The sequence below is a fragment of the Aspergillus thermomutatus genome, assembly GCF_002237265.1.
Source record: "Aspergillus thermomutatus strain HMR AF 39 chromosome Unknown NODE_192, whole genome shotgun sequence".
In the NCBI taxonomy this organism is placed as follows: domain Eukaryota; kingdom Fungi; phylum Ascomycota; class Eurotiomycetes; order Eurotiales; family Aspergillaceae; genus Aspergillus; species Aspergillus thermomutatus.
The window spans coordinates 27,383-39,568 of record NW_020798241.1 but is presented as its reverse complement, the minus strand read 5'-3'; the positions used below and the strand labels follow the sequence as shown (position 1 = coordinate 39,568).

Here is a 12,186-nt window from a genome sequence, read left to right as displayed (position 1 = left end):
CAATGCAACGTCAGACATCCCTTCATCCCAACCAGAAGTCCACACTCATCTATCCTTCTGCAGAACGCTATGATATCCTGATTCCAGCCTTATTTCGTACTACGGCCAAAATCAGTCTCATCTCAATCTCGGTCTGAAACAAACAAATTTCCAGCTTGGAATCATCTTTGCAGCATGCATTTCTCTCAGTTCTCTCTCTCCTCGCCATCACCGGCATTGCTTTGGCCGCACCAACGACCAACCGCACGTCTATGAGGGGAAATAACACACATGAAGACAGGAACTGAGTCTTCCAGACCGCTAATCTTTAGTCCAGGTGGTCTTCCGGCGTCGTTAGAAGATGACCAGTTATATATCCGGGACTTTGCTCATTGTACAAACAAACTGCAGATATCCGATAATCGACATGCCGAATCAATCTCGACTTATGCAGCATGTACGGGAAATTGCCTGGTAAGACATGCTAAAGGGTCAAATAACGATAATAACATCGTAGGCCAATCAATACCGATAATTTCCTTGTCAATTCCTTGTTGTTCATCTGCGCAGTCTTGGGTTACAACGCTAAGTGCATACTCCGCTGATAGCCATCCTCCGTCTACAATTGTTTGCTTGGCAATCGAAAAGCAGACAACTTGAATGGTAGATATCGTGCTCAAGATCTATCTCCTGAGTATTCTCCGTCGGGATTAAAATGATACAATCATCTTGGCTCGGTTGCGGGGTACATTCCTTAATATTCAAGGTATTTAAGGCAGGGTGGCCGTAGCAGGTTACCCCTGTCACCAGCTGCGATCAAAATGAAGGTATGTGCTTGTATCAAAACACCAAAAAATGCCATATGACTGACAATTTAGTGGTCAATCCTCCTTCTTCTCGGCTGCGCTGCCGCCATTGACGTCCCTCGTCAGCCATATGCTCCCACTGGAGGCGGCAAGAAACGACTGACCTTGAATGAGACGGTCGTCAAGCGAGCCATTTCCCCCTCGTCGATCTCAGTCGAGTGGATTTCCACCTCGGAGGATGGGGATTATGTCTACCAAGACGAGGATGGCAGTCTCAAAATCCAGAGCATCGTCACCAACCACACTCAAACCCTCATCCCTGCGGACGGAGTGCCAGAGGATGCCTACAGCTACTGGATCCATCCCGATCTCTCCTCAGTCCTCTGGGCCACCAACTACACCAAGCAATACCGGCACTCGTACTTTGCCGACTACTTCATCCAGGACGTGCAGTCGCTGAAACTCACGCCCCTCGCCCCGTATCAGTCAGGCGACATCCAGTACGCACAGTGGAGTCCCACCGGCGACGCCATCGCCTTTGTCCGCGGCAACGACGTTTTCGTCTGGACCAATGCCTCGACCAGCCAGATCACCACCGACGGCGGGCCGGATCTCTTCAACGGCGTTCCGGACTGGATCTACGAGGAGGAGATCCTGGGTGACCGGTCTGCGCTCTGGTTCTCACCCGACGGGGCGTACCTCGCCTTCCTGCGGTTCAATGAGACGGGGGTCCCGACCTTCACCGTGCCGTACTATATGGACAACGAGGAGATCGCGCCGCCGTACCCGCGTGAGCTGGAGCTGCGGTATCCCAAGGTGTCGCAGACGAATCCCACCGTCGAGCTGAACCTGCTGCAGCTACGCACCGGTGAGTGGGCGCCTGTCCCGATCGATGCGTTTGATGCGCAGGAGTTGATCATCGGCGAGGTGGCGTGGTTGACCGAGACGCATGATATCGTAGCTGTCAAGGCGTACAACCGCGTGCAGGACCAGCAAAAGGTCGTCGCTGTTGACGTGAGCTCGCTCAGGACCCGTATCATCAATGAACGTGACGGTACAGACGGATGGCTGGATAATCTGCTGTCCATGGCGTATATCGGGCCCATCGGCGAGTCCAAGGAAGAGTACTACATCGACATCTCGGACCAGTCAGGCTGGGCGCATCTCTGGCTGTTCCCTGTCGCCGGAGGGGAGCCCATTGCTCTGACAGAGGGCGAGTGGGAAGTGACCGCCATCCTTAGCATCGACAAGCCGCGCCGGCTGGTCTACTTTCTCTCCACGAAACACCACAGCACCGAGCGCCATCTCTACTCCGTCTCCTGGAAGACAATGGCCATCACCCCCTTAGTCGACGACGCCGTCCCCGCCGTCTGGTCCGCCTCCTTCTCCTCGCAGGGCGGATACTACATCCTCTCCTACCGCGGGCCCGACGTGCCCTACCAGGACCTCTACGCCATCAATTCCACCGCGCCCCTACGCACCATCACCAGCAACGCTGCCGTGCTCGACACCCTGAAACAATACACCCTCCCGAACATCAGCTACTTCGAACTGGCCCTCCCGAGCGGCGAAGCCCTCAACGTCATGCAGCGCCTCCCGGTCAACTTCTCCCCGAAGAAGAAATACCCCGTCCTCTTCACCCCCTACGGCGGGCCCGGCGCGCAAGAAGTCTCCAAGGCCTGGCAAGCCCTCGACTTCAAGGCCTACGTCGCCTCAGACCCAGAGCTCGAGTACATCACCTGGACAGTCGACAACCGCGGGACGGGATACAAGGGCCGGTCCTTCCGCTGCCAAGTCACTAGCCACCTCGGCGAGCTCGAAGCCGCCGACCAGGTCTTCGCTGCGCAGCAGGCCGCCAAGCTCCCCTTCGTCGACGCAGAGCACATCGCCATCTGGGGGTGGAGTTACGGCGGCTACCTGACGGGCAAAGTCATCGAGACCGACAGCGGGGCATTCTCGCTTGGTCTGCTGACGGCTCCGGTGTCGGACTGGCGGTTCTATGACTCGATGTATACGGAGCGGTATATGAAGACGCTGGAGAGCAACGGGGGAGGGTACAATGCCAGTGCGATCCGGAATGTGGTGGGCTACAAGAATGTGCGTGGCGGGGTGCTGATCCAGCATGGGACGGGTGATGATAATGTGCATTTCCAGAATGCGGCGGCGCTGGTGGACACGCTTGTTGGGGCGGGAGTGACGCCGGAGAAGCTGCAGGTGCAGTGGTTCACGGACTCGGATCATGGGATTAGGTACCATGGGGGGAATGTGTTCTTGTATCGGCAATTGTCGAAGCGGCTGTATGAGGAGAAGAAGCGGAAGGAGAAGGGGAAGGGGCATCAGTGGAGTAAGAAGTCGGTTCTGTAGTTAAGACTTATGTGGCATTACGAGTCCTTGTCTGGACCTAGACATCGGCAGCAATGAGTGTTCAATCTCACTTCTACTCACAGAGCCCAGATATGTCCAGTGCTCCATTCCTGCAGCAAGACTCGGTTGCAAGTCGGAGGCAGTAACATCATTTTCCAAGTCTTTGCGAACTGTCTAAGGTTTGATTGGCGGGTCTTGGAAAAGCCCCTGGTCTCCGACGCGTACCTGAATAGTCATCTTTCGGTATGAATTTTCGTCCAAGTAGCATCGTGGTCACTCCTGGAGGGGTTCTCCTGGGTCTTCGGGAGATGCAGGTTGAACGATGTGAGGTCCGAGCAGGACTGTTCTTGTCCTCTTTGGCCGCTATGCCACACGTAGTTCTAAAAAGGAGACTATTGACTCGACGATGAGAGAAAGGGAGTGGTGAGAAGAAAGCAAGTATACAGGTAGTAGTTGGTTGTCATTCCCAAAAGGGTAAGTGGACTAGAATGATCACCCTGTCACGTGTAGACTAATCTCAACAAGGTTAGACCAGAAGTAATATCCCAATGAGGTAATCAGCTCAACGTGACCAACCCATGTTTCCTCTTTGGGACTGAAAACATCATCCAGTCTTCGATTGACACATCCAAAAGGATTCTATGTGATGGTACATGATCTAAGTTGTTGACTGCGTTTCTTCTCGGTTCGATGGGCTCCTGAGACTTGTGCGACCATGAAGTATTCTGAGATGGTCAGCTTACAGATCTTCAACCATGTAGCGACGCGTCTGATCATCATAAGCAGTTTATGGCATCAAGCAATACAGAAACTTCTCTTGCTGATCCAACGCAGACAGCACTAATGGACCGATTTCCTTCGTCAAACTCTGTCTGCAGTTCGTCTTCTGATAGGCAGAGAAGACAAGGCAGCACTCAAAGTGGCTGAGAGGTCTGCCTGCGGACGAGGCTCCCCCGCCGTATGCGCCTCGCTCCGTGTATTTAAACCCCACGCGTCTCGCTCAAGCGACCTTGGAATGCAAATCTTAAGAAATAGAGCTCTCGTAAAATGTCTCTGTCAGTGTCAACGGCTGAGATTCTGGTATCTGACCTCCCCACCAAATCTGTCACTCTGACTCCGCTCAGAGCGACTGTTGTTCGTGAAATCCAGACTACTATCCAGGTAAGTTGCTGCCTACAGGAATTTCTAAGTTGTATGCTGATTTTTTACAGCCCGGTCAGAATGAAATCACCATCCTTGGCCTCGATCCCCAGGTTGACCCGGATTCCATTCGTGTCGACGGCTCCGGTTCAGCAACCATCACCGACATCCAAACCGACAAAGTCCCTCGCCGGGAGAATTTCGAGGATGTTTATCCTGAGGATTCCGACAATGAGCTGAGCGACGCGCTAGAAACCGACTCGGATGGAGATTTTGGCATCGATGATTCGGAACTACAGGCGGTACGAAAAGAGATTGCAGAGGTTCAGGCTACCCTCGCCAAAGCGCGCGGCAATCAATCCATGTCACTCAGCGTCTCGAATATCATGGAAGGCTACGGGAAGAAATTGAGCATGGAGAATGCGGACGCGGCGAAGTTGAATGATTTCCTTCAGCTTTATGTCCAGCAGCACTCGGTCGAATGCGAACGGCACCACAAGTCGACAGTGGAAATCCAAGAGGCTGAGAAAATCCTAGCGCGACTCAATCGGAAGCGAGCACGACTGGAAACCGCGTACAACAAAGCCAAGGAGGCAGCTCTGAAGGATGCTCGTAAGGAGCGCAGGAAACGCCTGCGGGAGCGCGAAGAAAGGAAGAAGAAACAGCAGCAGTTGCGAAATGAGCGAAGACGGTTCTGGACCGATACCGTCAGTCAGGTCGTGGTCCATCTCGACAGTCACTCGATCATGACTCCGGGATCGAGCCGACGCAGCTCGATTGTGGAAAAGGCTGGAAGTAACACCGATGTTGTAGACGTGACACTGCGTCTGACATATGTGATCCCAGGTCCGCGCTGGGTGTCTCGCTATGATCTCAGGATCAGCACTCCTTCTTCGTCCGCTCGTCTGACCTACCGCGCCGAGTTCCACAACTCGTGCTCGGAGACATGGCGGGACACCCAAGTGACCTTGTCCACCTCCCAGGCTTCCTTTTCGGGGCTCGAGGAGCGCATTCCTCAACTGCAGGGCTGGCATATCAAGTTGGATCCCAACAACGCAGGCCAGCCTTCGTGGAACAACATTCTGCGCAGCCTCGACGAGCCCGGTCAGTCGCTTCAGGCTCACGCAAGGTCACTTAAACAACAGCTTGTGGAAATGGAGAAGGCCAATCAGCGGCGGCTCGCCAACGTGCCTCAAGTACAAATGCAGGCACCGCAGGTTGCACCCGCATCACTGTTCGGACAAGCTCCACCGCGACCGGCCGCTCAGCCTACCTTGTTTGGCGCTTCAAACGCACAGCAACAGCAAATGCAAAGTCAGCAACAGCAAATGCAAAGTCAGCAACAGGCTTTGATCGAGCGGGTGACGGAGCGGGGAGAGAGATTGGATGCCCTCCCTCCGCCGGCTGGGTTCGGGATGGCCATGCGGGCACAAGGACAGATGGCAGCGGCAGCCCCATCTAGGAGCTCATACTTCAACTCCGCCGTCAACAGAGCGCTCGGCTTGAATACCGACAACGACGGAGACGATGATGAAGAGGACGAGGACGAGGATAGCCAAACCATTGCGGCAGGCAGTCTGGAGCACCAGGACTCCGTCAAACAAGACTACGGCTTGACTACGACGTATGACCTCCCCGGTCGCCGTACGCTTGTGCCGTCGAGCGTGCATCGGCGCCACGTGCTGGCCGAGCTGGACTTGAAGTCTCTGGCCCTCACCCATGTCATTATTCCCAAGATCCGCGCGGCGGCCTTTTTGCGCGCCCGCATCCAGAACACGTCCTCTGTAACCATCCTCCGCGGTCGAGCGGGGATGACGGTCGACGGCACCTTCTTGGGAACGACCAGCTTGCCCAACTGCGCGCCGAACGACTCCTTCAATATCTCCTTGGGCGTCGATCCATCTATCCTGGTGGCGTACGCGAAGCCGTCCGTCCGCCGCATTGGGGGCGGCTTCTTCAGCAAGGAGCACACAGCAGTCTTTAGACGGACATGCTGGGTGAAGAACACCAAGAGCATCGCTGTTGACCTGATTGTGTCCGACCAGGTGCCGCTGAGCGAGGACGATAAACTGCGTGTGCAGATCCTCGAGCCGAAGGGGCTGGAAAGGGAAGGCGATCCGGTGGAGATGGCGATGGAGACGAGCAAGGGCAGGGGGGCAGTAGTCTTGGGGAAGAACGGCGAGGTCAAGTGGATCTTGAAGTTGCAGCCGGGCAAGGAGATACGGTTGGCACTGGAATATGAAGCCAAGGTTCCTTCGGGCAGCCAGGTTGAGATTGTCAAATAAGCACTTCCAATTGAATTCCATAGCTAGCTAGTCTATCAGTCTATATGCGTCATGGTTTATACAAATTGACCTCAAAGTGATCACATCACCAGTCAAAGCTCCCCGGCATCCGCTGCCGACACCCTTGATCACCATTCCCCTCCGTACTTGCATCCCCTTTCTTCTCAACAGCACCATCCCCCCACCTCTCCCTCCAACACGCCAACTCCTCCCGCCACAGATCATTCACGCACGGATCACACGAGCTCCCACAGCACTCGCCCAGCCCCGGCGGCGGCGGCGGGTCATCATATTCTCGCTCCGCGGCCCGGAGAAGCTGTTTCCGGCGGGTGGTGGTCAGCCGCTTTGCGTTCTTGATGCGCGGGACGGAGGCGGGGGTGTAGAGGGGTGTTGGCTTTTTTGGCTCTGCTTCTGCGTCTGCGTCTGCGTCTCTGGGGGATGTGAGCGTGAGCGTTGAGATGAGAGAGGCGAGGGTCGTCATGTCTATGCTGTTAGCTTGGATTTGGTCAGTTTGATGCCTCCGTACCTGGATCAAGGAAGAATGATTTCCCGGTGTTAGTCAGCTTTTGTCACGATGAGGTTTTGTCGTGTCAGGTTGGGGTTGTGGGATGTAGAGAATGGATTCATGGCATGATGCGTTTAATTGTCTTCACCTGGTAGATAAGAATCTAGTATATTACTCTTAGAGACTGTTCCGGGAGTGCCCGAGTGCCTGTATTGACTGTGGAGTTGCGGAGTGTGGGGTATCACCATCAGACTTGGCTATGAGATTCAAGATGAGGATGGCTACGGGTGTTATGGAAGTGATGGTGAGTCTACTCTCGTGCGTTGCTTGAAGATATGAGCAGAGTTGAAGGGTTGAAGTGGCCTATGCTATGTAACTTACTCGACCCCAGCCAGGCTTTGGTTATGCCTGACACATAGCACAGCGGTAGACACTGGAAGAATATATAACGTGCCTAAGTTTCCTTGAATGAGTGCACATCACCTTGTCTAGTAGTAGGATCAGTCTTAGATCATATATAACCACTATCAATGCCAAATATATATTGAAAAGGTACACAGTGCCCACACCATTGACTCTATTCCCGTACTTTATTAGGAGCAGACTCTCTTTGATCTCTTAATTTTACTCACACTGGGCCATCCTAATTCCTCATGAGCATCACGTGAACCAGGCCATCAAAACAACGCTACCATTCCTCCCCCTTGCAAGGTACATCAGAAATATGCATCACTCATTCCTCAGTGCATATCCCATTACTCCTTAATCTGCTAGAGCAAACACTAGCATATGCTTGCAGCAAGAGCAGATGATGACCGCCGATCCTCGCATCAAATCAAATGAAGATGTCCCTGTATCTAGGGCGGTGACTCGGCAACTGGCAAGCTGCAAATCCTGCTCAGCCTGCCTTACCGGGATTCAGCTTCAGATTGTCCAGTCCGTGTCCATAGTCTGTGTCTGTACTTGCTGTATTTAAACAAGCTATCATTCTGCATGCATCCTGTATGCATTTATCCATTCACAAAACTCATTTTTCTATCGCTGTTACAAGCAAATAGTGGTGATGATCCACACCGCAGCACGGCTGATTCCAAATTCAAACGGAAACAAACAGCGACCTCAAAGCAATTTGCCTCTGACTGCTTGATAGAGTTCTTACAGGAGTTAAAATATTTTCATTATGGAGGACTGAATGCTGGTCCTCGGCTCGATTCTATTGTCCATACGGAGTAGATAGTAGAGTAGACGGAATGAAGAACGCCTCATTCTCTAGGATCCGGGGAAGCTCGCGCCAATCATCATATCCACCGTGGCATGTTGGACTCCATATCTACTCCGTACGGAGTAGACACCTTGTATTGAGTCCACTTTCTGTACGAGTACAGAGTACGGAGTAGACTACTGAGTGACGACTGTCAAGCTTCTCCAGATCAGTTGGTAGATTCGCTCAGTGCTACTGTGATTGATATGAATAAGGAAGAAATTGAGGAATCGGCTCCGGACGGAGTGAGTGGCCATTTTAAACTCTATATGTACAGTTTATTTGGTGATTGTAGATGATTGCTGGCGGGAAAAGTAGTACATGATATATCAAAAAGACCACCACAAATTACCTCTAAAACACACACCCCCCGACCCAACGCACACAACGCCGGACGGAGAAGCTGAAAGCAAGAAGTTTCGGTCTTGTTCCTTCATCAAGAGATGATGCCGCGATTTCTCGATTCGATTCGATATGATTCGGTCGAAAAAGCCACATCAAATCCTAGGACCACACGGGGGTCACGTTTAGACGTACTTGCACATCATGGCAACCATCAGGTCGAACAGACCAATGGCTTCGACGAAGGCGAAACCCAGAATGGCGTAGGAGAAGAGCTGGCCACGCAGAGCAGGGTTGCGGGAGACACCGAGGAGGAGGGCACCGAAGACGAGACCGATACCGATACCGGCACCACCGAGACCGATGGCGGCAGAGCCCATACCCATGTTCTGGGAGACCTGGACCATGGCGTCGGCGATTTCAGAGGAGTACTGGCGGCGGGACTGGACGTTGGCGAAGACCTGGCGAGCGTTGGCCTGGATGAGGCTAGGCTGCTGACGCTTGATGGTCTGGAAGGGGGTCATGGGGACGGCGGTCTTTCTCTGGGTGGTGAAGGTACGCTTGGGAGCCAGCTGGAGACGAGCGGCAGGGCGAGCAACCTTGGTGGTTGCGGCCATCTGGGAGGCCAGGCGAGAGGCAAAGACACGAGAGGAGGCCATTGTGATGGTTTGATGGTTTTGTGGTGGGTTTGAGATGAGGTAGTCTCAAAGAAGGCAAGATGGAGTGTGTGTAGAAGGGGGAAAGGAAAAGGGAAAAAAGAGGAAAGAAAGGAAAAGGAGATTTGGCAGAGGTTTTTGGGGGGAGGAAAAGGCGGGAGGGCAGGATGCCCAGAGACCCATCTAGGACATAAATACTTCCATGCCGAATTTTCACCAGTCGCTGTTAGTGTGTGATTGGAGCCCTAGGCTCTTAGGACTTCCTCTCTCTCTCTCTCTCTCTCTCTCCTGCGTCTCAGTCTCTCTCATCGACCAGACAACGGATGACTTATCGGGTTCGTCCGGGTCACGGCCAAGGTGGGATTGGTCCTGGTACAGCCAATTATTCAGGGTCCTTGCAGGCCGCGCAGCTCCGTAGAGTCCACCAAAGTCTAACGTAGCCATCCACTTGATCTTCTACGGTCATCATTGATTCAGATTTGCTGCTGCTATCTAACTACACACTTGTTTAGAGTCAATTGACAGAAAATCAAAACCATTGACTAAAGACAGGCAGAAAAAGGAGAGCTGAAGGGGAATGTGAAAGGCTTTTTTGCTCTTTTTTGCTCCTCTTTTTTTTTTTTTTTCTTGCAGTGGGCCAAATTATGGGTCCGATGATACGGTACGGCCCACTCGACCCAGAGCAGTCGGCCAATCAGAACTAGCGAAAATGCAGGACGCCGTGTCGGAGTCAATTAAACCGGGCCGATTCGGGCTGCGGCTCCACCAGAACCGGAGGTTGAGCGCCAGAAATGACCAGAACAGGAAGAGCCGGTCGCGCAGGAATGGAGCTGGGTGAGCCACTGGCTTCGGCTGGAGGGAAAATAGCCTCTTCTTCCGAGGGAAACTGGCAAATGTCTCACCGACTGGGTTTTTGGGGAGTTTGTTTCCGTCGTGGACCTGAGCTGTGAAAGGGAGTCCTCCTCCTCAGCTCCAGCTCCAGCGCCAGCTCCTGTCGTGACTCGTGAGAAAGGTTTCTGTCAGTGACCGGAATCGAGAGGTCGAATGCGACTCGTCCGAGGGAGCTGCACCCGTTATATATCCCCGGATGCACCAGAGGAATTCGCCCTGTTTTTGGTCCGTCCCAAGCAGGCTAGAATCGCTCCGTTGTTTTAGCCTGAAATTTCGGCGAGATAGATCACCCTGAGGTCACCACCACAGCAGTACTCCATACTACTAAGAGTCTACGTGTTCTTTGCTAGGAAGTTGATATCAATATCAATCTCTTGCCTTTCAAATAATATCTATCTACAGAGTATTTGAACATCTGATCAATTGATGCTTCGTGGTGTTGAAAGGCTGCCAAGGTCCTGCCTCACTTCTCAGCCTCAGTTTCCAGCGGTGATCAGGATCATCATGACCTGGTGATTGCATATGCAGGGTTACGTAACCCTGTTGAGCCGTCTGTTCCCTGCCAGTGCTTGAGGCATGCGCACACAGGGATGGATTCCTCATCTCCCTTAAGCTACCGACTCTGCCGATTTCCTCCGATGCTTCCCTCAACGCTTGTTTCCTTCAACCTCAAGAGTCAAGAAAGAGTACTCGGTACATCAGTAGATTGATATCCAGTTCAACAAGTCGTGGATTGTGTACACTATTTCAACGGCTAATCATTATTAATTGCTGACCTGCAATCGGACGTTATCGGAGTTGTGGTGCCTGAGGCAGCTAGGCAGCTTATTACCTGTTTGGTTCTGCGGAAGCTCTTTTCCTCTAGCCGAGGTTACCATTCACCATCAGCAGTAACAATAGGCATAGTGATACTAGGTTGGTGCTTCGAGGCAGTATTTCACGAATCTCCTGTTTTGAATTGCTTCTACAAGTCAGGATAATTTACTAGTATAAAGGAATAAGGGTCAAAGGAAGATACCGCATCAGTCTTCTAACTCTGGCATCATGCCAGCTATCTAAGGAGAATCAAAGGCTTCCTAGCATCAAGACGCGCAGACAAAGGAGTCTTAATCTAACCTAGCCTAGGGCCCTATATCAAATAGAGAATACGTAGTTGATTTTTGATCACATGATGGTTGAATTGTCTTCATAATAATGGCTGCTAAAGGTGTCTATTGAGGTCGAGGTGTGGATATATATATTTGTGCTGGAGATAGACTGACAGATAGATCATCCATATCATTGGTCAGAACAACCTATTTTGACCATTAGTCTATCAAGATGGCTTTAGCAAGCTGCAATAACTGGACCAGCAATTCAACATGACTATAAGAGCGAACAAGCCAGATAATCATGCTTCTTCTATACCAACACTAAACAACACTAGATGTCCCAGAAATATCATCTGCAGAAGTCAAAGAATTATTCTATGCTGAGACCAATCATCCAAGTCAATCTGCCGCCAACCCTCAACCTTTGACTTGTGATATGATAAGGCAGTCTTGGCTAGAGAAGTGGCATTGGAGATTCAATTTGCAGTTTATGCCTGCAAATAGTGCAACATACACTGGTGAATTCAGGACTACTAATTTCATTCTATATTTACCATCACAGTTACACATGGCGCCAATGCTTACTTATGCACTAATTGCTTGAGTTTGATTGAATCAAGGGCGAATCCTACTGGAATGCCAGGGGGAAAAACCCATCCAATGGCACACTGAACACTCTCAACATTATAATCTGGTTCCTGCTTCTGCCCAAACATCTACAAATCTCTATCCTCGCAGGAATCTCATGAACCTTATCGAAGGTCAGAACCCACTGCTGGTGAGAGAGCTCCACCGCAATATGCTTCAAGATTCCAACATGATGTTATCCAGACAGGGCTAGGATGAATACTCCCGAGTACAAGCCG

The 12,186-nt window shown here is 52.0% G+C and overlaps 4 protein-coding genes across 4 annotated transcripts; 2 read left to right on the top strand and 2 right to left on the bottom strand.

Annotated features, from left to right (window-relative positions):
* Nucleotides 1-800: 800 nt before the first annotated feature.
* On the top strand, nt 801-3,149 carry dppIV (prolyl dipeptidyl peptidase DppIV; the record flags this gene model as incomplete). The annotated part of the gene is made up of 2 exons (XM_026758290.1): nt 801-806; nt 858-3,149. 2 exons carry the CDS (start codon nt 801-803, stop codon nt 3,147-3,149), a joined length of 2,298 nt encoding a protein of 765 aa, XP_026612038.1.
* Nucleotides 3,150-4,196: 1,047 nt separating this feature from the next.
* On the top strand, nt 4,197-6,574 carry CDV56_104372 (uncharacterized protein; the record flags this gene model as incomplete). Its single annotated transcript, XM_026757991.1, has 2 exons — nt 4,197-4,310; nt 4,361-6,574. The coding sequence occupies 2 exons, from the start codon at nt 4,197-4,199 to the stop codon at nt 6,572-6,574; spliced, it is 2,328 nt and encodes a 775-aa protein (XP_026612037.1).
* Nucleotides 6,575-6,659: 85 nt separating this feature from the next.
* CDV56_104327 (uncharacterized protein) lies at nt 6,660-7,055 on the bottom strand (the record flags this gene model as incomplete). Its single annotated transcript, XM_026757946.1, has 1 exon — nt 6,660-7,055. One exon carries the CDS (start codon nt 7,053-7,055, stop codon nt 6,660-6,662), a length of 396 nt encoding a protein of 131 aa, XP_026612036.1.
* A 1,812-nt stretch (nt 7,056-8,867) lies between these two features.
* ATP9 (ATP synthase subunit C family protein) lies at nt 8,868-9,341 on the bottom strand (the record flags this gene model as incomplete). Its single annotated transcript, XM_026757713.1, has 1 exon — nt 8,868-9,341. The coding sequence occupies one exon, from the start codon at nt 9,339-9,341 to the stop codon at nt 8,868-8,870; it is 474 nt and encodes a 157-aa protein (XP_026612035.1).
* Between the last annotated feature and the right edge of the window lie 2,845 nt (nt 9,342-12,186).